The sequence below is a fragment of the Peromyscus maniculatus genome, chromosome 9, assembly GCF_049852395.1.
Source record: "Peromyscus maniculatus bairdii isolate BWxNUB_F1_BW_parent chromosome 9, HU_Pman_BW_mat_3.1, whole genome shotgun sequence".
Lineage (NCBI taxonomy): Eukaryota > Metazoa > Chordata > Mammalia > Rodentia > Cricetidae > Peromyscus > Peromyscus maniculatus.
Window position 1 is genome coordinate 42995676 of NC_134860.1, and position 27479 is coordinate 43023154.

Here is a 27479-nt window from a genome sequence, read left to right on the forward strand (position 1 = left end):
TAGTCCCACTAGGAAGCAGGAGGACCGGAGTTCAAGTCCTCAGCTACAGGGTGAGTGCGAAGTCACCCTGGGTTACAAGTCATGGTCTCAGGGAAAAAAAAAAAGGTCGTCACTTGTCACTTCCTCTTCATTTTCAGTTTATCACAGAGCCTTCGGCGGTTCTAGGAAAAAGCAGTGACTTTAGACCAAGGCCGTTCACCAACGCGCTCGGCTTTGCTCACTCTGGCCTGTAGGGGGCAGTGTGGCCGGAGGCCTCCTTCAACGCTTTCCTGGCTTTGGGCCGCTCTAGGTGCGCCGGGAGCAGGAGGTGGGCCCACCGGAAGGGGCGGGACCAGCCTCGGTCCCGCCCCCGGACCGCCTCTGCGCCCTCGCCCCGCCCCCTCCCCCGCCCGGGCTGCCATGGCCATTCCCGGCATCCCCTATGAGCGACGGCTTCTCATCATGGCGGACCCTAGAGATAAGGCGCTTCAGGACTACCGCAAGAAGCTGCTGGAGCACAAGGAGATTGACGGCCGTCTTAAGGAGCGTGAGTGAACCTTTCCAAAGTCTCTCATGCCTGCATCCGCTTCTACCTCCGACAGAGCGGAGGCTTCGGCCGAGCCCGAGAACAGAGCGCCCGGCTTGGGAAGGCCTGCGTCCAGGGACAAGGCGCTTTGTCATCCCGCCCCGTGCAGCACCGCCTCGGCCGTGGACATGGCCCAGTCCCAGTCCCAGTGGCATAGGGAACAGGCACGGTTCTGAGGTGGAAGGGGAGGGGAGGACGAGAGGAGTGAGGGTCAACTGGGCTGGAGACATAGCCCAGGTGCAAGGAGAGCAGGATTGGAGTCCCCGGACCCGGGGACGGGAAGACGCTTGGGTCCAAGAAGCCTCCCCGAGCAGAGAGCCAATCGCGAAGCCTAAAAGAGTGGCCGTGATAACCTTTCTGGTCTTTCCTTAGGCTTCATACTAGGTGCCTGGTTTGCCCGCCCTGAGCATTTACGTTTTGAAAAGCCTGCATAGTTGAATTAGATGGGAGAAGACCGCAGCCTATATGATTCGGTGAAGAACTGCGTTGGTTGACTTTATATTACATTATAGGCAACCAGAGAGCAAGCCAGGTGATCCCGTGTAGCAGTAAAAGGTCCGATTTACGGATTATCTTTTAGTTTTGTAGCAAATCCGAAGGTGGCAGGATGACATATTTTGTGGTTTGATACAGTGGGTATGAAAGTGAAGAGACATAAGTAAACATTTTAACGCAGTTATTGCTTAATTTAAAATGTTGACCTTTTATTATTTCAGTAAGGGAACAATTAAAAGAACTTACCAAGCAGTATGAAAAGTCTGAAAATGATCTCAAGGCACTACAAAGTGTTGGGCAGGTAGGTTATAAAGTTTGAAAGTGAGTGAGTAAGTTGCCTTTTTTTTTTTTTTAAGCTGTTGGCAAAAGGTAATGTGACTTTTTTCTTTCTTAGATTGTGGGTGAAGTGCTTAAGCAGTTAACAGAAGAAAAATGTAAGTGGATTAACTTACTAATCAGTTAAAAAGCAAAAACAGAAATCCCCAGCTCCTTCCCAACTTTTGAAATGCCTATCTTATTTTGATTTCTGAGACCAAATACCGCTTTGTAACTCTGGATGCAGCTCACTGTGTAGAACAGGGTGGCCTTGAACTCAACGAGAGGTCTGCTTGCCTTTGCTTTCCCAGTGCCAGGATTCAAGGCCTGCGCCATCATGGGGAGCTATTTTAATTTTTGTTACATTTCTTTGTTTGTGAATGTGTGTGAGGGTGTGTGTGCATGTGCTACAGCACACTTGTGGAGATCAGAGGACAACTTGTGGGGGAGTTGGTGATCTCCTTTCACCGAGTGGGACCCGGGAACTGGGACTCAGTCAGGTCAGTGGGCTTGGCTGTACGTGCCTTGATTTGATGAGCTGTCAGGGTAGCCCTGAAGTGCCTGTATGCTAGCCACAGCAGTGCAAGAAGGTGGTGTTTTCCATAGGCTAGGTTTTTGTATGCAGTGTTCTTGGAGGTCAGAAATAAGACAAAAAATACTTGTTTTCTAAATTCGTTTTTCAATTTGTTCTTTCTTCTAGTCATTGTTAAAGCAACAAACGGACCAAGATATGTCGTTGGTTGTCGACGTCAGGTAATACTTTCTGCTTTCATAAGGCTTTGTCACTGAAAGGAGTACTTTCATGAAAGTCACTTAATTCTTGAGATAGGCTGGTCAGGCGTTGTGCTGGTTAACTCCCAAGAGTGGTTTGTTCAGACACAGCAAATGATTAGCAAAGCCTGGATCCAAGTCATAACTTTTGCTCCTGGAATTTCTTAGTCCCTACCATTTCACATTGTCTAAGTCAGAGGTGAGTACTTAGAAATCAAATCAATTTAGAACTAGAAAAATTTGCTTTAATATAATGTCTTTCTTGAAGAGGGTTAAAAGTGTTAGGCTCTCAGTTACCTGTGTTTTACATTTAAAATATTAAAAAATGTTACTTAGAGACTCTACAGTAGTTAATTTTATAGGAGGTCAGTTAGACCAGAATAGGCAAGTTGAAATAACTTTGAATTTCATTTTGCAGACGTTAGAAAATACCACCAAGTAGCTTAGATCCAGTAGCATCTGCACTCTATATACCATTCTATTCTTTAGGAAGTGTTTTAAGTGTTGACTGGAAAACGTTTTCTGAGTATTTCATATCGAGTTTATGTTTTTAGTGTTGGTTTTGTTTTATGCAACTGGATCTTGCTATGTAGCCCATATTGACTTTAAACTAACAATACTGGTGCCTCAGCCTCCTGAGTGCCAGGGTAACAGGTATATGCCATTATGTCAATTTCAGGTTTTAAAACATTGATACAGCAAGAGTCTAGAGTAGTATTACCATTGATAGTAACTCTTTCTTAGGATTTCGGCATATAACTGGGTAATATTCTAATCCAATTTTACAAGTCTAGGGGCTGGAGGGATGGCTTAGCAGTTCAGAGCACTGACCGCTCTTCCAAAGAACACAGGTTCGATTCCAAGCACCTACAGAGGGGCTCACAACCATCTGGAACTCCATTCCCAAGGGATCTGACATCCACTTTTGGTCTCTGCAGACACCAGGCACGCACGTGTTAACAGTGTATATGCAGACAAAACACCCATATATGTAAAATAAGCATTTTGAAATTTTATAGGCCTAGGGTTGGGGATGTAGCTCAGTAGCAGAATACATGACAAGCATGTGAGAGACCTGAGGTTCAATCCCTAGTAATGAAAATATATTTTTGTTATAGCCTAATCAGGAGGGCTTTTGTATTCCTTTCAAGGCCCTCTAGATGCCAAAATTTGGCATTTCTAAGCTATTTCTTGATTGTGTTGAAATAGTTTCCTATAAAGACTGTTTTTTAAATGCTTAATCCATTATATTTAGTGTTTTGCCTGTTTTTACTTCATTGTCATGAGTGGTGTGTGTGTGTGTGTGTGTGTGTGTGTGTGTGTGTGTGTGTGTGTAAGAGAGAGAGAGAGAGAGAGAGAGAGAGAGAGAGAGAGAGAGAGATGTATGCATGTGATTTTGATGCACCTATGGGAAGGCCAGAGCAGAACATGGTTCTCCGTGTTACTACATTGAGACAGACTCTCATAGAGAACTGGAAGTCTTGGCTAGGTTGGCCAGCCAGTGAACTTGGGATCTGCCTATCTCCACTTACCAACACTTACTAACAGGCACCAGTAGCCATGTCTGGATTTTCACAGAAGTGAGGGGTGTGAGCTTGGGTCCTCCCTCTTGAAAACAGTGCTCTTACAAGCTGAGCCATGTCCTTACCCATCACTTCATTTTGAAATCACTAAGGCAACACCATCCTCTCCTGGTGTTATTTTGTGCCTGCCTGGTCATTTCTCAGCCTTCTACCCCTAACAGCCACATTTACGGTTCACAACCTTGACCATGGTTTGAATGTATTGTGTAGTGTCTGGAAGATACTGATAAGCCTTGGAAAAGAAGCAGATGTTACTAGGCAACTCCAAGTCCCTCACTAGTCTCCCTTCCCCTCATCCGCCAGCACTGATGTAATTAAGGTTTTGTCTCTAAAAATCCCTGAGCTTGGGCACCCAGAAACTTTCCAGAGATGAGAGCCCACTCTTGGTCTGGTCATTAATAAAGAACTAGACACTTTTAATTAATTTAGTCAGTGACTAAATGTTGAGTAATGTTTCCTTTTTTAAATGTTGGTGTAAAATTTTTTTGTTTTATAAAACCAGCTTGATAAAAGTAAACTGAAGCCAGGAACGAGAGTTGCTTTGGATATGACTACACTAACCATAATGAGGTGGGTTTCTTATTATTGTTTAATTTGCCTTTCATTTTCAAAGGGAAGGTTTTCTGAAAACACATGACTTGTAGAGTCATCAGAGATTTTATTACTTCTTACCATTTATTTATTTCTTATTAAGTTAAATGTCTTTAAGGTACTTATAGGTGCTTGCATAAGTAAATTGTTTATACTTACTGTATAAGCTGAGAGAAAATAAGTCTTTTGAAAGAAAAGATTTTTTTTTTTTCCATTTTAGGTATTTGCCAAGAGAGGTGGATCCTTTGGTTTACAACATGTCTCATGAGGATCCTGGAAATGTTTCTTATTCTGAGATTGGAGGGCTATCAGAACAGATTCGGGAGTTAAGAGAGGTAAGTGCTGTATTTCTTTATCTAAGACTACTGCACTACTGCTTTTAGGATAGCTGAAGAGGGAAACAGGATATAAAATCTTTTTTTTTTAGTTTCTGCATATTTTACATTTGAAACTCTGACTTAGAGTAGCAGTGAATTTCTAGCTATAGACGTAGCTGGTGTGTGTTTTTCTGGAGATGTTTGGTGTTAGGAAAATCCCTTTTGTGGAAAAAAAAAAGGTAGGGGAGAGTGAAGAATAATTGATAGAATCTAATGGCCTTGCCATTTATAGTTTTCACTGTCTTTAGTGTACTTAGGTCAGAGTATGTCAGGTAACATGCTGTGTGGTTTTTCCAGAAAGCCAGTAATGTTAACATCTCCGCACAATAGGAAATTGTTGTTACCTTTGCTGTAAATGTTTTTATCTTATTCAAACTATTTGTTGCTCATTAGGAAAAGACTGGCTATAGACGTGACTTAAAGTTTTTAAGCTGTTTTTTCCTTTTTTTTTTAACTTTTTTGGTTTCCTCTATGTAGCCCTGGCTGTCCAGGAACTCCCTTTGTAGACCAAGCTGGGCTCAAGAGATCCCGCCTTCCTCTGCCTCCCGAGGGCTGGGATTAAAGGCGTGCGCCACCACTGCCCGGCACCATCCGGCTTTTAAGTGACGAATCAGATTAGGATTGCCTTGCCTCGTAACCCAGGAAATTCTATTGTTGTACTGATATATTTTTCCTGATGCAAGCCTAAGTGTTTAGGAATGACTGAGAAGGGTTGGAAGTAGTTCTTGGATGAGTAGTTCATAGTGGTTCATAATTCTTAGACCTCAGCTCATTAACCTTTCTGAAACAGTTATTAAGGTATAGGCTCCTTGAGCTGTTAAGCTAGCCTAGCCAGTAAACATGCTTGCCATACAAGCCTAGTAACCTGAGTGTGATCTCTGGGGCACAGATAAAAGAGGAACGCAGAATTGACTCCATGAAGTTCTCTTCCGATGCCTACAAGTGTAGTGTGGCACATGCACCTCCTCCCCATCATGTGCAAGTGCACACGTACATACGTGAGGACACACATGCACGCGCATGCTTTTTATCCTCAGATGTTTTAGATGTAGATGGTTTTTGTTTTTTTCACACCTTTGTTTGTCCTAACCATGCTTTACAGGCATAATTATCACATAGACGTTGTTGGTACTCCTGTAGTTGGTACTATAAATAAATTGGATGACCAGATCCTCTTCTTCCTCTTCCTCCTCTTCCTCTCTTTCTCCTCTTCTTTCTCTTCCTTCTCTTCCTCCTCCTTGATAGACCCCAGGGCCTTGGGCATGTTAGGCAAGTACTCTACCAACCGAGTCTCTGTCCAGCTCTTTATTTTTCTTGATGTGAATTGAAGAGTAGAAAACAGAGCTGGTGTTTGTTTAAGGCTGTGACACAGTACCAACAGAGGAAATTTATATCTTTTCTCTCGGTGACCATTCATGACATCAAAAACATTCCTTAGTTTATAACTATTTTGTGTCGTATTCTGTAATTATTAAAGATATTTTTATTCTTTGCTGATTATTACTGTTATTATTTTATTTATTTATTTTGGTTTTTTGAGAAAGGATTTTTTTGTATATCCCTGGCTGTCCTGGTACTCACACTATAGACCAGGTTGGCCTCAAAACTCCAGAGATCCACCTGCCTCTGCCAGCGGAGTGCTGGGATTAAAGGCGTAGGCCACCACCAACTGGCTAATATTATTTCTTTAATACTGGGAATTCAATTTAGGACTTCCTGTGTGCCAGGCAGGTGCTCCACCACTGAGCTGCACTCTAGTTCTTTTTCACTGTCTCCGGAGACAGGGTCTCAGTACATTATCCACTCAGGACTTGAATGGCAGTCATCCTGCATTAGCCCTCTGCAGGTGGATGCCACCAGGCCCAGCGTCTCTGACTTCTTTATAGTATAATTTTTATTAAGGCAAAATGTGAACCTGATAAAGGCACAGGTTTTAAGTATGCATTTCTAGTATATTTTTATGAAGTATATACCTGTGTATAATCTAATATAGCTTGCTAAAGCCAACCATTTTCTAATTTTAAGAGATCTCCATCTTAAATAAAACCAAAACTATTTAAGTCATTTTGTACAGCATGGGAAGTGTAGTTTTCTTATAGATTATATAGCATGGTATTAGACTTTAAATATTTTAAAATATATTAAAATTTTTACTGTTTAAGAAACATGCAACTTCTTTTTCAGGTAATAGAATTACCTCTTACAAACCCAGAATTATTTCAGCGTGTGGGAATAATACCTCCAAAAGGCTGCTTGCTATATGGACCACCAGGTTGGTATCAAATTGTCTCTACCTCTTCAATAAAGGCATAGATGAAGGAATGAGAAAGTAGTCAGCTAGGAATTTAATGTAGGCAGTTCCAGTCTCTACTCTACTAAGATTGAGAGTGAGGTAAGGGTTGTGCATCTGCTGGTCCCTCTGTGTCTTGTTCCAGGCATGTAATTCTATAGACAATAGTCCTTAAACTGCAATTCATGAATATGGATATTCCCAAGACACTTTGATGGCGCCTTCAAGTCAGAACTGCTGTCATCAGACTGATACATTAGTTGACTGTTCCTAGTGTTGACATCTCCTGATGGTACAGGCACTGTAGGTTGGGTTGTCCAACACTGGCATTCGACACTGCTAGTAGTCACTGTTGTTGAATGCCATGTACCTGCAGTGTCAGCAGAAATGCAGTTTCACTCTGAAGTGTTGCTCCTAGAGGGGTAAAAAGGATTGATTAAATTTTCATCCTTGAGGAATGTTTTGTGTAATGAAATAGGAAAAATAAATAAGTATGTTGTGTGATTGCATGCTGAAAAATATAATGTGTTTAGGAGAAACATTCATTTAGTTATTTGAGTGCCATCTAAGTGAGAGGCTTTACATGAAATAGTTTTTACTTGAAAGGACAGTTTGTGGTGATTAAATATTGATTATTCAGACTCGCAATTGATTATTTAGCCTACAGTTTTTCTGGAATGATTGAAATGAGTGGTACAACTTGTTAGTCACAAACTTTGAGATATCAAGTGAAATTAGAATTTTTTTAAAAAATTTATTTTTGAATATGTGTATCTTAGGGTTTCTATTGCTGTGATAAAACACCATGATCATAAACAATTCAGGGAAGAAAGGGTTTATTTCAGCTTACAACTCTCAGGTCACAGTTCATTGCTTAGGGAAGTCAGGGCAGGAACTCAAACAGAGCAAGAACCTGAAGGCAGGAGCTGATGCAGAGGCCATGGAGGAATGCTGCTTACTGGCCTCTTCATAGGGCTAACTTAGTTTGCTTGCTTGCTTGCTTGCTTGCTTTCCTTATGCTTTGGTTTTTTTGAGACAGGGTTTCTCTGTAGCTCTGGCTGTTCTAGATCTCACTCTGTAGACCAAAGCTGGCTTTGAACTCAGAGATTTGCCTGTCTCTGCTTCCCGAGTGCTGGGATTAAAGGTGCACACCACCACTGCCCGGCATAAATAATTTTTTAAAAAAATATTTGTTTAGTGTGCATATCCCATAATTGTAAGAATAATTTTTTATTTATTTCTAAAGTTCTGTATTCATTATGCTTAAAATTACAAGATGAAGATACTCTCTCACACCTGTTAGAATGGCTGTTATCAAAAAAGGAGTGAATGAAGCCGGGGTGGTGGTGGCACACGCCTTTAATCCCAGCACTGGAGGCAGAGGCAGGTGGATCTCTGTGAGTTCAAGGCCAGCCTGGTCTCCAAAGCGAGTGCTAGAAAAGTCACAAAGCTACACAGAGAAACCCTGTCTCAAAAAAACAAAACAAAAAAGGAGTGAATGAATGTAATGAATAAGGATGTTGGCAAAGATATGGAGAAAAAAGAAATTTTATATTACTGATAGGAATGTAAATTGATACAATCATTTTAGAAAACAGTATGGGGTTATTCAGAAAATTAAAAATAAAACGACTATATAACCTAGCAATCCTGTATGAGTGTGTGTGTTCAGGCACGTGTATGTAAAAGCAGCTGAAATCAGTATGTTGAAGAGACATTTGCACACCCATGTTCATTGTAGTACTAGTTACAATGGCCAAGATAAGAAAACCTCAGTATCCATCAGTTGATGAAAGGAAAAGAAAATGTGGATTATGTACACAGTAGAATATGGTTTAGTCTTGAGAAAGAAGTTAGTCCTGTCGTTTGTGTCACCGTGGAGGGTCTTGCAGTGACACCGAGTGAGGCAAGCAGGCCCAGAGAGACAAATACCACTTGATCTCACTTGGGTGGGACATTTTTGAAAGTTGAAATTGTAGAGAACAGTTTATTTTAAAGGGACTGAGGAAAGAGAGATGAACTGAGTTTACAGATTACAAAAAAATATAGCCGTTGCTGTATTAGATATTTCCAGATTGGTGAAAGAATAGACTTTAATTGTTTTCACTACAAAGTAATAAATATGTTAATAGATATGTTAATTAGCTTGATTTAATCATTCTACAATATATATACCAGTGTCATACTTTTATTGTTTACAGTTATTTCCCAATTAAAATCAGAGATATTTCAAGTTAAAATTAAAAGTTTTAATATTTCAAGTAAATTACTTTAGAGTTTTAAATGGAAATTCTATTTGGGATTTAGCTTCAGTTTTAGAAGATTTACTGCCAGTGGGGTATGTTGTTGTTTTATGTGTCTGTGTATCTGTGTGTGTGAAGGCCATATGTAGGTGAGTGCCCATGGAGGCCAGTTCTCCTGGAACTGGAGTTGCAGGCAGTTATGAGCTGTCTAACGAGGAGCCAGGAACTGGACTCTGGGCCTTGGGAAGAGCAGCATTCTTTATCACGGAGCCATCTCTCCATCTCCAAGACTGTGTTGTTGAAAGGCTTTTAAAAGTGGTTATGCTTTTAACCTAACTACATTTGATATTCCTAGGCACTGGGAAAACACTCTTGGCCAGAGCTGTTGCTAGCCAGCTGGACTGCAACTTCCTAAAGGTATGGGGAAATTCTTTTATAATTATTGAAATGAAATTTATTTGAACTGTCTAATTTATATACTATTATTTTTCTTTTAATCAGGTTGTATCTAGTTCTATTGTAGACAAATACATTGGTGAAAGTGCTCGTTTGATTAGAGAAATGTTTAATTATGCCAGGGACCACCAGCCATGCATCATTTTTATGGATGAAATAGATGCTATTGGTAAGAGTGACACCTTTTGAATTTTATCTTAAATTTTATCTTTTTTAAGTGTTAGAGGAAGTTGTTTAAAAACTGAAAGAACCTCCTGCCTGACCAGTAGTTATGACTTGTATGAAATCGGTAGCACAGTGAGTGGGCATTCCCAGAGTACTGCCTGCCTGGTAGGACTTCTCAGAGGTTGGAGAGCGGGACCAGTTTTAGTAAATAACCTTGAACATTAATAAAACCAGAAATATTCTAAAGTCATTTCTCACCTAGTATAATTCTGTTTAATTTCTGTGTAGTATTTTTAACCTGGGTACTATTACATTCTGTTTTATTTAATGATGGGCACAGAGCAAAAGAGTAATGTGTATGTGTTTCCAAACTTATTACTTTAGGTGGCCGTCGGTTTTCTGAGGGTACATCAGCTGACAGAGAGATTCAGAGAACTTTAATGGAGGTAATATTTGGTAAAGAGGATATATGTAAAGAAACTTATTAATGAAAAAGTGAAGATTGTATATTTGAAGTTGAAAATGTTTATAGCAGTTTAGATGGAGAATTAAAACATGAAATTTGAAATGTTGCCAGGAATGAACACATTCATATGTCATAATTCCTAATAAGAAAATGGCTTATTATTTTCAATGGCTCAGTGGGGAAGAGTGATTGCTTTGTAAGTATGATGACCTGAGATAAAATCCCCAGCACTCATTTAAAAGACTTTGGCAGTTGTGCATCTATAACGCCAGCATAATGAGGGGTGGAGACAGGAGAGTTACCAGGACCTGCTTACTCGACTACTGCCGGTCTAACTTCAGGTTCAATGAGAGACTCTGTGTCCAGGGAATAAGGCAGAGAGGCAGAGCAGTATGGTGACATGCTTCCACTGTGACCTCCAAAACAACCGCCCCCCCCACCTCCCCCCCATACATATTACATCTACACACGTACACCAAAGAGGGAAGTAACTATTGCTGAAGAACAGGAAAAGATGGGAAAGGTTGATAGTGGTCACCAAGTAGACGAGAACAAGCTGTTGTGTTGTCTGCTAGGTATTGGGGTATCTTTATAAAAATCAATTAGTGTGTATTTCAGAACAGTAAGAAAAAGTAGTGTTTTCACCTTAAAGAAATGATAAGTGAGGAAATACATATGTTTCACCTGATTTAAGTGTTACACATGTACGCATGTATTAAAACATATGTTACCATCTAAATGTGCAGGGTTTTTTGTTTGTTGTTTGTTTTTTGAGACAGGGTTTCTCTGTGTAGTTTTGGTGCCTGTCCTGGAACTCACTCTGTAGACCAGGCTGGCCTCGAACTCACAGAGATCCGCCTGAGATCCGCCTGCCTCTGCCTCCTGAGTGCTGGGATTAAAGGCATGCACCACCTCCGCCACCAAATGTGCAGTTTTAATGTTAAAGAGGGAAAATGAAGAGAAAAATGGATACTAAAAAGCAAAGTTACTGGACTGGGTGTGGTGGCGCACACCTTTAATCCCAGCACTCAGGAGGTAGAGACAGGAGAATCTCTTTGAGTTTGAGGCCAGCCTGGTTTACAAAGCGAGTTCCAGGACAGTCAGGGCTGTTGTACAGAGAAGCCCTGTCTTGAAAAATCCAACAAATAAATAAAGTTATCTGCAAAATTCTACTTGGTAAAATTGCACCATTCTATAGTTTGTTTTTTAATAGATCAGCTATTCAGATGCACAAATTATATCATTTCTTAAGCATATGGCTTTGTGCTACTTTGGTGATGGTATGAATGAATAACATGTATTAAGATTGTTAGTAGTAAATAAGATACATTTATGCTTGTGGCTGCTCTAAAAACCACTCTTTATTGCTAAGATTGTGGCAACTAAAATAGAGTTTTTAAAAAAGTCTTGAATTCTTTGACAACTTCATACGTACATACATACAGTGTATCTTCACATCTACCCTTACTCCTTCCTTCCCACCCTCCAGACACTCCTAACACTGTCCCACCTTCGTAGTCTCTTTCTGTGTAATAACTCACCAGTCGTTAGTGTTTCCCAGCTGCCATCAGTTACCGGTACCTCCTCAGGAGCCCACCAGTGGGGGTGGGATTATTGACTGGCTTGATCTTGGGCAGGTAGTTTGTGAGTTCATGACTGCAGTTCCCCTTCACACCCAGAGGCTCCCGCTCTCCGGCTCTTTTCCACCCGGTCGTCTTTCACACTGGAGTCAGCCTGGCGGGGCAGACTAGTTTAATACTGGGGAGATAGGTGGTGAAGAGAAGAAGGCACACAAAGCAAGACCCTCGCTGCATATGGAAACTAGGTAGCACGGGGTGTTCGATTTGAACCCTTTTGTGTTGTGGTGTGAAAATCACTTCACAAATACATTGATCTACTCAGAAGATGAGCAGTTTCGCTGGGGCAGGTTTAGACAGGCTGTCTTCTGTGTAGCCTGACTAACTTGGAGCTTGTATGGACCAGTCAGACCATTCACTTTGGACTGTATATACAGTATTTTAGACTTAAAATACAGTCTTAGAAATCTTAAATTGGGGTCCTGGGAATATAGTGCAGTTGGTAGAGTTCTTGGCTAGCATGCATGAAGCTCTGGGTTTGGTCCCTACCTCCAAATAAACAAATTTAGGTGCCCATGGCTGTAATCCAGCTCTTGGAGGTAGACTTAGGTCAACCAGAAGTTCAAGGTCATCCTTAGCTGCATAGTAAATTTGAAGCTAGGCTGGGGTACATGAGACCCTGTGTCAAAACAAGAACCAAAGCCAGAAGTACTTTAGAACAACATAATTATTAGTGTTATTCATATAACTGATAATGTTATCAACTAGCAGGCATCGTCTGTTAGCTACTTATCATTTAATAATTTTATTATTTCATTAAATTTTGTGTTTATGTGCACATACATGGATGTGTTTGGTAAAGTCTGTCTCTTGATTTTTTTATTTAGTTACTAAATCAAATGGATGGATTTGATACTCTGCATAGAGTTAAAATGATCATGGCTACAAACAGACCAGATACACTGGATCCTGCTTTGCTGCGTCCAGGAAGATTAGATAGAAAAATACGTGAGTTAATTTCTTATTTGCTCTGTTTCTCTCTGTCTTTGTCAATTTTTTTCTTCTTATCCACCTTCCTCTTATCTTATTAAACCAACAACTGGAATACAAAATAATTTCCTATTATTTTCAGATATCGATTTACCAAATGAACAAGCAAGATTAGATATATTGAAAATCCACGCAGGCCCTATTACAAAGCACGGTGAAATAGGTAAGAAAGTCGAGTGTTTTGTTTGTGCATACGTCTAGTGATTAAAGCACAGCATTATGGGACACTGCTCTTGGTTTGCTGAACCGCGGTTTGCTTCTTTGTTCATGGTTTTTGAAGACAGCGTTTTTCTGAGTAGCCCTGGCTGTCCTGAAACTCGCTCTGTAGACCAGGCTGGCCTTGAACTCAGAGATCTGCCTGCCTCTGCATCCTGAGGGCTGGGATTAAAAGCTTGCGCCACCATGCCCACCCGTCTTGAGCCTGGTTTTACATTAAATACATGGTGGTTCTAATTGAGTACATTTTGCTGAGCTTACAGTGAGTGCTAGGAGTCAGAAATGCTAAGAGTGGCATGGTAGTGAATGGAACACATTCTGGCCTTGAAGATCTCATTACGTCACAAAAGACAGATGAAGTACGTGAAAGATAGTGCAGATTAGATGGTGATGAATGGTGCGGAGGAAAGTAGAGCAAAGACGAGGAGATGAGAAGTATCAGGAGATTTTGAAATGGGGGAGAGGTTAGCAGGCTGAAGGTTTTACCAAGAGAGCCATGTATATATATGTATGTAGTGTTTGCATGTGCTTCTGTGGATAGACATGTACACCTGAGAGCAGGAGCCCACAGAAGACCCTTGGTGTCAGGTGTTGGATCCCTTGGAGCTGGAATTACAGGTAGTTGTGAGCTTCCTGATGTGGGTTATTGGAACCAAACTTGGTTCTTCTACAAGGGCAGTATGTACAAGGGCTCTTTACTGTTAAGCCATCTCTCTAGTCCCCAAGGAGGTCATGTTTAAGCTATGGCTCGAAAAAATGAGAGATTAGATATAGATACTGGAGGAAGACCCTGCGCAGATGGGTGCCTGGCACATTCAAGGAGCAAGCAAGAGACTCAGGGCTCTGGAAGAGTAGGGCCCTGTGGACAGTAGCAGAAGCCTTGGAAAGGATGGTGGGGACTGGACTGTGCAGTGCCAATGGAGGCCATGAGGTAGGAACTTTGACTTTAAATTATGATGCCAACCTCAAAGTTTAGTTGGTTCTCAACAGGTACATGTTTAAGTTAATTTGAAAGTTGGATTTCGATTTTTGCTTTCAGTATTATTCTTGGCTTGGCCAGGCTTGTTCATCTGAAACTTCGGCTGCCTGTTGCATGTTTAAAAAGCAAATGAATTTTAGGCATGCCATTTCCTGTATGCATACGTCAGTTCACACACACACAAAAAAAAATGTTTTGATAGCCTGCTGGGGACACACTGGAGAGCAACAGAGAAAGAAATTAGAGGTTATTCAATGAGAGATAAAAAATGGTGGGGATGTGGTAAAAGCTTCCCTCCCAGATTTATTAAGATATCATTAAAGTCCTTTAAAATAGACTTGGAAGTCAAACATGATGGCACAGGCCTGTGTTGCCCACACTTGGAAAGTGAGGCAGGAGGGTCAGAAATTCAAGATCAGCCTCAGCTACAGAGAGTCTGAGATAGCCATAGCTCCATGAGACCTGACTCAGTCGGTCATTCCATCAGTAAACAAAAGAGACTCTGGATATAGTTTATGGAGGTAAGAATCAGAACTATACAGTGTACGATGCAGACTATGGAAAGAAGCAAGAAAGGTTTAGGTTTGGAGGGCTGGTGAGGTGGCTCAGCGGTAAAGGAGCTTGTCCCCAAGCCTGACAACCTGCGATTGATCCAGCACTGTGTGGTGCAATTCCTGCAAGTTCTCCTTTGCTTCCCACATGTAATTCTTGGTGTGTACACCCATACTAACAGACACATATAATAAGTGAATAAGAAGCCAGGCAGTGCTGGTGCGCACTTTTAATCCTAGCACTCAGGAGGCAGAGGCAGGCAGATCTCTGAGTTCCAGGACAGCCTGGTCTATGCAGAGAAATTTCCTCTGAAAAAAGCAAAATAAATAATCCTTGGCATACACACCCATACTAACAGACACACATAATCAAACAAATAAACAAACTAAAGTATTAGAGGCGGAAGAATGAGAGCTGTGATGTCCTGTGCTGGCAGTAGAGCAAATACAGCGTTCTGGGAGTGGACCTCAAGGTCTGGTTACGCAGGCTCGGGTAGCCTGTCACAAGGGATTTGGGCGTGGTGGCAGTAAAAGTTTCCTCAACTTCTTTCATTGTGATTATGAGGAGAGGCCACTGGTTTTATTTATCTGTTTGTGAATGTGTGCCTGTTTGAGTTTATGTGTACTTGATGTATCCAGGTGCCCTTGGAGATCAGAAGAAGGAATCAGATCCTCTGGGACTGGAGTTAGAGGTGGTTGTGAGCTGCCATGTGGGTGCTGGGAACCTGAACTTAGGTCCATTGCAAGAGCAGTAAGTGCTCTTAGCCACCTCTCCAGTCCCAAGATTTCATTTACGGAGTTCTGCAAAGGAGGCAGAAGAAATAGAGCTGTAGCTGGGCAGGAATTGGAGATGAGTGTTTGGTCGAGCTTTCTATTTTCTTCCTTCCTTCCTTTTTTCCTAAGACAGGGTTGCATGTAGTGTAGTTAGTTTAGAATGTACTGTGTAGTTGAGGGTGACCTTGAACTGCTGAACCTCTTGGCCTTTTCAAGGCTGTGTCCACACAACTGGTTTATGTGATGCTGGTGATCACATTCTGGGCTTTGTGCATGATGGGAAGCAACTTTTTCAGCCAATCTACATCCAAAGCCTCAGAGGTTTTTTTTTTTTTTTTTTTTTTTTTTTTACTATGAAAAGGTTTACCACATTTTCTTTCTTTTTTTTTTTTTTTTTTTTGAGACAGGGTTTCCTTGTATAGCTTTGGAGCCTGTCCTGGAACTCGCTCTGTAGTCCAGGCTGGCCTCCAACTCACAGAGATCTGCCTGCCTCTGCCTCCAGAGTGCTGGGATTAAAGGCTAGCGCCACCACCCGGCTTCCACACTTTCTTGAAATGCAGCTAGGAAAGCTCTACAAAGAAAGGAACTGACAGGGCATTTTGTCTGTCTGAGTGTACCTTTCGTTTCCGAGCCTAGAGGAGGAGCAGATTGAATCCAGGCTGCTGCTGACAGGCTCTCAGTCAAGCTAGGACTTTATGGACTCCTTGGAATGCTTTCCTCTTCTCAGAAAAAGAAAGTGCAAACTCAAGTGAAGAGGGGGAAGTCTTGTTACAAATCTGAGGCAGAGGAAAAAGTATAAAATGGTTACACGTGTGGGCTGGAGAGATGGTTTAGCAGTTATGAGCACTGGCTGCTCTTCCAGAGGACCTGGATTCGATTCCCAGCACACACATGTTAACTACCTGTAACTCTAGTTCCCAGGCCTCTGATACTCTCTTCTGCCCTCAGAAGGTACTGCATGCCTGTGGTGCACAGACAAAGACGCAGGCACAGCACCTGTACACACAAAAGTACATTTAAAATTTGTGTTATTAAGTGCCTGTGTAAACGAGGGACTGGGCTAGAGCAAAATGTGGCTTATGAGTGGAATTTTACTTGCCTGCTCTTTTTGTAATAAAAGTTTTGTTGTAGCACGTCTGTACCATCCATTTATATACCATTATGTCTGTCTTCCCACCACAACAGTAGATGAAGTAGTTTTGACAGGACAGATAGCCCACAAAGCACCAGTTCTTACTGTTTGTCCTTTTGCACAAAATGTTTGTTGACTTCATAACTAGGGGAATCTAGTCTAGTTGGTCAACAGCTTTTAAAACCCTCTAGAATGGGCTGGCAGGCAACACAGCAGCGGATTGCTTGTCTAGAGTACTTGAGGTTCTGGGTTCAATCACCATTCCCACTAAAACAAGAGAATTTCTTAGAGCTAGGCATAGTGTCACCCAGCTTTCCAGCACTGTGGAGGCAGAGGCAGGAAGATCTCTTGAGAATTTGAGGTCTGCTGAGTCTACATAGAAAGTTTCAGGCTAGCTAGGGCTACAAAGTAAGACCCTGTCTCCAAACAAAAAAGAAAAACCCTTTACAACTTAATGGTTACAAATAGCTACAAATAGTTGACTGTTACTGCTCATTTTTTGTTTCTATGAGGATTTTAAACTGGAGAGATTGATCTAAATAAAGGATGCCAGATTCTAAGTATCTTCTACAAATACTGAGCTCTCGAAAGATGTTAGATACTGTGATATCCTTGGGAATCCCTGCTCTCAGGAAGCTTACAGTGACATGGACATGATTAAGTACTAACTAACTAATCACCCAGAGATTGCACAGAGATTGTTCTGTCGGTATTGCCTGACAGAGGTGTTCCATCATTTGTTCATACCGAGTAGCCTGTGCTCTGTTGTTTCCCTCTCTGATCTCTTGTCAGACTCCTACCTAGCACAAACTGTAGCTCTTCAACACACGTCTATTTTGTGAGGAAATAGAGACGTCACTTTTTTTTTTTTTTTTTTTTTGGTTTTTTGAGACAGGGTTTCTCTGTGTAGCTTTGCGCCTTTACTGGAACTCGCTTTGGAGACCAGGCTGGGCTTGAACTCGCAGAGATCCGCCTGGCTCTGCCTCCCGAGTGCTGGGATTAAAGGCGTGCGCCACCACCGGCCTGAGACTTCACTTTTAACTATTACTCTTATTCCAGATCTGGTACAACTTGGAGTTAGCAAAGAAAATCAGAAAGCTAATAAATGCTTACTTTAGCATTTAAAGGTTGTGTTTTGATAAAATAATGTCTGCCTTTAGTATAGTTTACATTTGATCTCCATGACTAAAGTACATTCCATTTATGGTTACTGTTTTAAATACTTATTTTATGTGTCCGTGCCAGAGTGTATGTCTGTGCACATGTGTGTGTAGGAGTTTCAGTTGTTAGCTATCCTGTGGGTACTGAGAACCAAACAATGGGTTCTCTACAAGGGCAGCAAGTGATTCTAGCTGAGCCTTCTCACTAGCCACCAAAGTATTTGTTTTGGTTTGTTTTTTTTTTTGGTTTTTCAAGACAGGGTTTCTCTGTGTAGTTTTTGGTGCCTGTCCTGGATCTCACTCTGTAGATCAGTCTGGCCTCCAACTAACAGAGATCGGCCTGGCTCTGCCTCCCGAGTGCTGGGACTAAAGGCGTGCGCCACGTGCTAGTATTTGGTTTTTATTGTTTGACTTTTTTGTTTTGTGGGCAGTGATTGACTTTAGAAATGCTAGGCATGTACTCTACCATTGAGCCAATTTTTCTTAGAATACATTAATTATAAATAAGATTCAGAAGTATGTCTCCTTGATTCTGGTTTACTTTGCAGCATTTTTATTTAGTTTTAGTTGTTAATGTTGTGAAATAGTAGCAAGGGTAATGCTAATCAAATTCAAATGAACTAGTCCATTTACATTTCTCTGGCAAAAATCAAGATTGGGTCTTTATTATTACTATTATCTTGTTAATTTCTTTCTTTTTTTTTTTTTTTTAAACAGATTATGAAGCAATTGTAAAGCTTTCAGACGGCTTTAATGGAGCAGACCTGAGAAATGTCTGTACTGAAGCAGGTGAGAGTACAAAGCGTGTTTTTACCATCGATAACAGAGTTGTAAGTTTACCTAAAAGCAGAGCTGCACCTTGTCAGGGTTTCAGTGTTTTGTGTTTTGTTTTGGTTTTGAGACTTGACTTCAAGAAGCAGGTCGGAACAGCACAGGGGAGAAAGTTCCACTGTAGCAGTCCATTTTGATTTCTTGTGAGGAGCCTTTGGGAAACCACAGAATTCCTTTGAGGATTGTGTGGCTAGAAGATGGAGCCTGGAACATTTATTTGCCAGCATTCCTCTCCCAGTGGATGAAATCTGCCCTTGGGGTTGTTATCTCCCAAGCACTTCCTGATGGTCACGAGCATGATGTGGGAAGACTGAATTGCAGGACTGTTTGGCACACTGGCTGGAACCAAAATGGACCAGTTCCTGGCTTTTGGGAACCATTCCTTATGGAGGGATACCTTCCTCACGCTTGATTGGGGGAGTGGGCTTCATTTATCCTACCTCAATTTGATATGCCAGATTTTGTTGACTCCCCGCATGGGAGGCCTTACCCTCTCTAAGGAGTGGATGGGGGCTGGAGGGGCGGTGGGAAACTGTGGTTGGTATGTAAAATGGAAAAAAAACAACTTTTAAATTAAAAATTAACTTTAAAAAAAACTTTTAAATTAAAAGTGGACTAGTTCCATGGGTTTTTGAAAGATTTACTTTAAAAGTTTGTGGTCCTGCAATTTGTTTAAAATGAAGTTTTTAAATACAATTCTGGATTTTTTGATACTAGTTTTAGTTTTGGTAACAAGTGACTTTGAAGTACCACTTAGCCAGAATCATTAGTTTTCACTTTGCATTCAGAATATTCAAATCTAAGACATGTCTTCAGTAGTTTTTGTAGTTACTATTTCAAAGTTAATAAAGCAGCTAACATATGACTTGAACTATCTAGGATAATTTATCATATTCCAAAATCTGTATCAGAGTGCTTTATCAAGGATGGCTTTGGTGAAACTGGAGTCAGAAGCAGTACTGTGAGTTTAAAGGCTGATGCCATCAGATTTTGATAGGTGCATTTTTTTCTCTCACATTGAAAAACTTTTTTGTTTTAACTGATTGATGGAAAGTGCACATTAATGGGAACCATATATGTTTATACATGTATATATTGTATAATCTTAGATTAGATTTAATTTACCTGTCTCCTCAAACACATAACCATTTCTTCATGGTAAAAACACCTAGAATCCTTTGTTCTAACTTTTTGAAATACATGGTATACAGTGTTTATCCTGCCTCTCCCTCCCAAGCACTGGGATTATAATAGGCTTAGAATATATAGTGCTAATGGTTGACCCAGCCTTTTGCAAGCACTGGGATTATAATAGGCTTAGAAAATGTGGTGCTAATGGTTGACCCAGCCTTTTGCAGTCTAGGCAGTATACTCCATTGACATCTGTATCTCCAACCCTAAGCCTTGCTTAGTGACAGGTACTCATTACCAAAATTATTGGAAGTTGGTTGTTTAGTTTTGCATTGCTGGAGATCAAACCCAAGGCCTTGCATATGTTAAGCAAACACCCAACCTGTTCCACATCCCTAGCCCACGGGTTTTGTTCTTCTGGAGAATCATTGCATGTGCTGTTAAGAAACTTCAGAGATCTGGTGTCCTCTTCTGGCATAAAGTCTAACATGCAGATAGAGCACTGTATACATAATAAAGAAATAAATCTTTTTTTTTTTTATAAAGAAAAAAAAGAATTACCATTGGACACCGACACTATGCAATCCAGATTCAACTATTCAGATAATTGTGTTATCGGCTTCTTTTAAAAAATAATGCTTATTCTACTTATGGAAATGATTTGGAGATAGTGAATTTTAATATGCTAGCACTACTCAGAAGCAGTAAATCTACACATCTTCACATTTACTCCACAGAGTTAAGATTAGTTAGTTTTCTTTCACCTTTCCTTTTGAGAACAGGCCTTGACATGTTTCCTGGGCTTGTTTCAGACTTGCAATCCTCCTGTTTCAGTCCCCTAAGGGCTAAGATTACAGGCATGTGCCACTGTTCCCAGCTTGGTTTTCTTGTGCATCTGTAATTCACATGATCAGCAGCGGTTTTGTTTGTTTTCCACAGGTATGTTTGCCATTCGTGCGGATCATGACTTTGTCGTTCAGGAAGACTTCATGAAAGCAGTCAGGAAAGTGGCTGACTCCAAGAAGCTGGAGTCCAAACTGGACTACAAGCCTGTGTGATTTCCTCTCAGCTCTTGATGGCTGCATGACAGACACTGGCTTAATGTCAAAATAAAGTTAAGGAAAATAATGTATGTATTGGCAGTGATCTCATTAAAAGTGAATAAACATGTATGAGCAACACAATAGTATGTAATTTAGTAATTCTTTCAAAATTGACACAGAAGTTGTATGTTTGTTAATGTTGCATTTACTGCAACAATATTTACAAAAGACATGTTGAAGCTTTTCATATTTGCTTTGTGAGCATTTTGTACAACATTCAAATGGTTTGAGATAGTACAGGAGAGCATTTCTTATGACTTATTTTATATTTGTTTTCCTCATCCTGAAAAAATGGAATAAAATCTGTTTTAGTTATCCTACATATATTCTTGTCTTTTCTAAGAGCACATTTATTCTAGTCTTTCTGGTTCAGTAAGTAAATGATTTGAGAGCCTGGATGAAATTGAAAATTAAGATAAGGCTTTGAATTTTCTTAAAACAGTACTCACAAAGTTCACAAAATTGTCTTCTTATATACATCTTAGTGGTGTGGGTGTGGGGGTACATACATGTATTTGTATGTTCCAAGAAGTACTTACTCTTCACCTACTGCAGTTTGACTTTGATAGTTAATTTTAACTTTTTTTATGATTAGAAGTACTGCTTACAGTTAATTTGGTTTATGTGGAATAAATAGTTTCCTTTTGAGGCTATTATGGTCTGGAGCCAGGCAAAATCTGTATTACATAGACACATAGTTTTGCATATACATGATTTCTAGAGATGTATTATTTCCTAGGCTCACCAGTGGATTCTGCAATTACCTGCGGGTGGATACCAGGCTAAGAGTGTCTGCTTTAGGCAATGTTAATATCAGAAATGTTCAGAACAGAAGTTCTGTTACCTGTACACAATCCTTTCTAATTTCATGTGGCAATCAAAGTTATATAAGGAAACCATCATTGCCTAAAGATTTGAGATTATTTATAGTTAAAGGATTGTTTAAACAAAGACATCCAAACTTCAGTTTCATAAATACCAAAGGACCAACTATAAATGACCTGGCTAGCTACGTAATTCTTTATTTTTCCCTTTCTTTCTTTTTGAGACAGGGTTTTACCATGTAGCCCTGGCTCTCCTGGAACAATTCACTATGTGGATTAGGCTGGCCTCAACTCACAGACATTCTCCAGCCTCTGCCTCTCGAGTGCTACCATTAAAGACATCACTATACCTGCCATCCGATTAATTTTTAAAGCTGAATGATAGTTTATGCAGCGCTAGAGAATATGCAACACCCAGACTGGCCATCTACTTTATTGAACAATTGTACTTCTGTATGTTGACCATCCATGTACATGACAAGAGGAAGTCTAAGTTAAGTACCCATATGGTCCTTCCACTTTTTTTAAAGGATGATTTTTTTTTTTTTTTGGTTTTTTGAGACAGGGTTTCTCTGTGTAGCTTTGCACCTCTCCTGGGACTCACTTGGTAGGCCAGGCTGGCCTCGAACTCACAGAGATCCACCTGGCTTTGCCTCCCGAGTGCTGGGATTAAAGGCGTGCGCCACCACCGCCCGGCTATGATTTTTAATAATAATAGTAAGTCCCAAGGTCTCTAGAGAGTACTCTTAAAAATACAATGAAAAGTAGTAAGAGTGTTAGTTACACACCTTGCAGCCAGTGTTCCCTTCAGTGAGACCCAAGGTTGTCCAGGAGTTCTAGCCGGGTCTGATGGTGTACACCTTTAATCCCAGGACTAGGAGGCAAGTAGTTCTCTTGTGAGTTTAAAGCCCAGCTTGGTGGACATAGTGAGATCCTGAGAAAGTATATTCTTAACGTTTAAAAACTAACACCAACATAACTAACACCAACATAAGCTCCTCAGATATACACACATAGAAGCATGTTATGTGTTGAAATCTGACTCAAAGGGAGAAATCTTAGTGAGCTATCATTTCTGACGACTTTTTGTATTTATCACTTCCTGGATAGTCTTGAGTTGTTACACTCGAGAGTATTCCTAAGAGGCCACTTTAAATTGTTTCTAAGGAGATGGGGTCTCTCGTTTTCTGCATAGTCTAACAAGAATTTAAACTGAACTCTTCCGGTTTGGGTTATAACTTCCCCCAAGGATTCCCAGAAGGATTGGGCAGCATTCCTTCTGAGTGCGAGTCCTGGAGGGCACGCCGCCCCGCCGCCACCGCCGCCACCGCCGCCACCGCCGCCACCGCCGCCACCGCCGCCACCGCCGCCGAAGGGACTCATCCCCGGGAAGGCCTAGCTGGCCTGACCGCGGGCAGCCTTCGCCCGGGACCTCCCCTCCCTTCCTCCGGCCGCGGCCCCGCCCCGCGGGAGGCCCCGCCCCCCGCGTCTGCGCGCTCGCGGACGGGCAGGGCGGAGGCGCGCTGACACCTGGCGGCGGCGGGGGCGGGCCCTCGGCGAGCGTGGGCTGGGATTGGCTGTGGCGCGTGGGTGGGGGCGGGAGGAGACGGTTATGGGCTCGTGCCTGGGCCGGATCCCGGCTGTCTGAGGGGCGCCAAGACCTGCGGGAGGGAGACGGCCGTAGCATGGCGGCCCGCCGCGCGTCGCCCTGCCCTCCGCCTTCCTGCCGCAGCCGCCGGGACCCCGTGGTCCGCCAGTGTTCGCTGTGAGCCCGCCGCGCGTCCGCCCGCCGTCCGCCCGCCCTCCTTCCCTCGCTGCCTCCGCCGGCCCGGGGGGCGGCCGGGCGCACCGCCGTCCCTCGCGCCGCGCCCACCCGCCGGGGCCCTGGGACCATGGAGGACGTGAAGCTGGAGTTCCCCTCGCTCCCACAGTGCAAAGACGACGCCGAGGTGAGTGCCCGCCTCGCCGCAGGCCGCCCCCGGGACTCCGGCCGAGCCGCGACTCTGGCCCAACCGTCGTAGACGCTCTCCCTTTCCTCTGGGGGGCATCCGTGAGGTCCCGGTGGAGAACCCAACCTGGAGACTACCCCTGGCCTCTCGCCTCGGCAGTGAGCTTTTACTTGAAGACAGTCTCAGTTTTGTTGCCAAAGCAACACGCTGTGGAGTTGTTTTTAATCTGAGCTTGATGTTAGGTTCACACGCGGGACACATGGCCCCACGTGTGGAATAGACCGGAGGCGTGAACTCTGGAATTGCACGCTCTTAACAGTTAGTTCTCCAAGTCAAAAAAAATCAACCAAAAGAAAACCCACAAAAAAGTATGACAACAGAAAAAAAAAAGTCACAAAGCTAGCTTCTTTGAATTTTAAAACTTTTAATCACGAATCTTACCCTCGGAGGAAAGTTACTGTTGAGAGCAAAATACCTTTACCTTCTCCCGATTCTGTAATTCAGGGTTCTTTTTCACTCCACCTTGATTTTTTCTTTACCTAACATTTGCAGAGATTTCGCGCCCCCCCACCCCACCCCGTTGGATTTATTTTATGTTATAGACACAGTTAACTTGGAGTTCACTAGAGGCTGTTAGTAACAAGACAAAGATTCTTAACTGTGACACTTAATAGGCTCAAGAAAGGATTCTAGAGTTTTGTTTGTGTTTTGAAACAGGGTCAACAGAGCCCTGGCTGTCCTGGAACTCACTATATAGACCAGGCTGGCCTCGAACCCACAAAGATCCACCTGCCTCTACATCCCAAGTAATGGGATTAAACGTGTACACCCTTTAATCCCCCTAAGTGCTTTAAAGGTATTTGGAACTGGGCATGGCTGCAACACTCATGTATTTCCACGACCTGGGAAGTGGAAGCAGAAAGGTCAGGAGCATTCAAAGCAGCCTTGGTTGTATAGCAAGTTTGAGGCCGGTTGGAGTTACAGTGAGACCCTGTCTCAAAAAAAGGAATTGCTTTATTTTGGATTGAATTTATACCAAATACTCAGTTCTATTGAATGCCTCCATTTGATGTTCACTTTTTGGTGTTTGTTTTGTTGTGGTGGTGGTGGGTGTTTGTAGCCCTGGCTGTCCTGGGACACTGTTTGCAGCAGTCTGGCCTTAAAGAGGTCCACCTGTCTCAATCTCCTGAGAGATTTGTGTGCCACCAAACCTAGCTACTTTTTTAAAAATGATTTTTAATTTTAAAACAAGGTCTTGTGTAGCCAGGCTCACCTGAAATTTGCTGTATCCAAGGATGTCCTCTAACTCCTGATCTCCCAAGTAAATTACAGGCATTTGGAGTTTTCTCTCTCTTATTTGTAGTAGTGATGATTGAGACTTGAGTATATTTTAAGTTGAATCATAAAGAAGAATTTGCACTTTTTTTCTTTAACATACAGTAATGTGAATAAGGGCTATACTTTTTGTCTTCAATTAGCAATAATCTCAGTTCTGCAAGCAATTTCCCTTGTGATGGAATATGATGGAAGAAGAGAACCAACTCCCACACACAGCCTTCTGATCTCCACTCAGGCATTGTGTGTTGGAACACACACAGATTGAGGTTTACTTAGAATAAGAGTTATATAAGGCATACCATAGTACATAGTGAGTGACCTTGGAATCTTGACTCCTAGTTCTTTAGGCTTTTTAAATACCCTTAATTCTTCCCTCCCCTATTCTTAGTTCTAGTTTAATTTTTTTCATCTTTTATTGTGTTTATAGTATATTTATCCCCTGGGAGAAAAAAAACTATAACTTCTTACTGGGAATGATAGCTTTTATCCAATTAACAGCATCAATTTACTATTTCCCAGTGATATATGTAAGGCACCAAGAACATTTTCTTCCAATAGAAAACCAAAATTTCAAACCAAATCCTGCTTTGGTAAAAGTGAAATTCAAGAAGAGAGATTTTAAGTTCAGCGTGGTAGTGCACACTTTTAATCCCAGCAGTCTCTACTCTTGAAGCAGAGGCAGGCAGATTTCTACCAGTTTTGAGAGTGCCCTTGTCTACATGGTTCTAGTGAGTTCCAGGACAACCAGTGCTACATAGAGAAATGTGGGAAGGGATCTTAACTGCTTAACTTGGCTTAAGTTTAGGCAAAACTTATTTTTGTTTGTTTGTTTTGTTTTTTTGAGACAGGGTTTCTTTGTATAGCCTTGGCTGACCTGGAACTCACTCTGTAGACCAGACTGGCCTAGAGATGCTGCCTCTGCCTCCCAGGTGCTGGGATTAAAGGCGGGTACCACTACTACCACCACCACCTGGTTTAGGCAATACTTCTGAGAAGATTTTCCTGGTTTTTTGTCAACTCCTCTTACCCTTCTCTTTGCCTCCGGACCAGTTTAATTCCCCATACTACTACAGCTACAGCACTTGGTTCTTTTATACCTACCTTCATAGAAATTATTACAATTTTTGGTCATTGTCTCTTTTCATGATAGGCTGAACCTTCCATAATGGTATATGGTTGCATGAGGACTAGAGTTTGGGTCCCCAGAACTCACTAAAATCTAGGGAAGTGTGGTTGCTCCCTGTAATCTCAGCACATTGGAGGTAGAGAGATGGGATCCAGGGGCAGACTGGCTAGCAAGAGGAGCCAGAGTAGGAATTCCAAGTTCATCAAGAGACCCTACCTTAATAAATAATACAAAAAATCAGATTGGTGCACACCTTTAATCCTAACACTCAGGAGTCAGAGGCAGGCTGATGGTCTTATTGGTAGAGTGCCCAGATAGTATATGGTATCATATTACAAGAGACAAAAAATGGTGTGTGTGTGTGTGTGTGTGTGTGTGTGTGTGTGTGTGTGTGTGTGTGTGTGTATCTATCTGTATCTGTATCTGTCCTGTCCATATGTTTGTCTTGTCTGTCACAGTCATCTGGTCTGCCTCTTATGATATGGTCATGAGGCTTATGCTTAATAACATTATTTAAGCGTAATCACTTTTCACAGGCCCCTCCAGCACACTATAGTTGTATTGATTTTCCACCTTTTAACTTCCTAGATAAACATTTCAACATTTGGTCCTTGGGAAATACATTCAAACCATATCTGACATATCTGAAACAACTGTAGGGTTAGGATAAGACAGCTCTTGAAGATCAGGATCTGATGATGGCAACAGGAATAGTTGCAAATGAAATTTTCTCTGAACATTTCTAGGTTTCAAAGATTCATACTTATTACAGTGAGGCTTGATGTTCTTCAAATAAGGTTATCTATGTATGTGACCTGTGAATGGAAATAGTTTTCTATGCTCTTCCTGCTATACAATTTGCTTTTCACTCTTGTGATTTATATTATTATTAATAGCAACAGGTTCTCTTGGTAGCCCTGCTGTCCTGGAACTCACTGTGAACTCACCAGGCTGGCCACAAACTCAGAGTTCCACTTGCCTCTGCCTCCTAGATGCTGGAAATAAAGATATATGCCACCATACCCTCCTTTAATAACTTTTTTTAATATAAATATGGAGATGGTGTGTTATGGTCTATTGTCTACAAAGTTACACAGTTTGAAATGACTTTGAAATCTTGGTTTTGTTTAAAAATTGAGGCAAAGAGCCAGGCAGTGGTGGCTGCATATGCCTTTGAGTTCGAGGATCTCCCTGAGTTTGAGGCAGCCTGGTTGCTCTATCGAGGGAGTTACAGGACAGCCAGAACTACACAGAAAAACCTTGTCTTGAAAAACTAAAATAAAGAGAGAGGTAAAAATTTCATTTTATCATTTGTGTTCATTTTTTTTTTTTTTAACTTAATAGCTTAACGGTATTGAAAGCTATCTCTATACACCTAACTAAATCTTTTGGGAGGGGAAGTACTTGAAAGAAGTACTGTA

The 27479-nt window shown here is 41.7% G+C and overlaps 2 protein-coding genes across 2 annotated transcripts in view; both read left to right on the forward strand.

The window, feature by feature from the left end:
• Positions 1-369: 369 nt before the first annotated feature.
• Psmc6 (proteasome 26S subunit, ATPase 6) lies at positions 370-21143 on the forward strand. Its single transcript, XM_006994167.4, has 14 exons — positions 370-526; positions 1282-1361; positions 1455-1494; positions 2076-2128; positions 4232-4299; positions 4541-4655; positions 6882-6969; positions 9586-9647; positions 9732-9855; positions 10236-10297; positions 12782-12902; positions 13027-13107; positions 18474-18545; positions 20658-21143. Exons 1-14 carry the CDS (start codon positions 400-402, stop codon positions 20774-20776), a joined length of 1212 nt encoding a protein of 403 aa, XP_006994229.1. The 5' UTR covers positions 370-399; the 3' UTR covers positions 20777-21143.
• Positions 21144-23239: 2096 nt separating this feature from the next.
• Positions 23240-27479, forward strand: part of Styx (serine/threonine/tyrosine interacting protein) — a 33512-nt gene continuing 29272 nt past the window's right edge. The window contains exon 1 of the mRNA XM_006994166.4: positions 23240-23594. Within this exon, the coding sequence (XP_006994228.1) occupies positions 23538-23594 (57 nt within the window). The 5' untranslated portion in view covers positions 23240-23537. The remainder of the gene's footprint in view (positions 23595-27479) is intronic.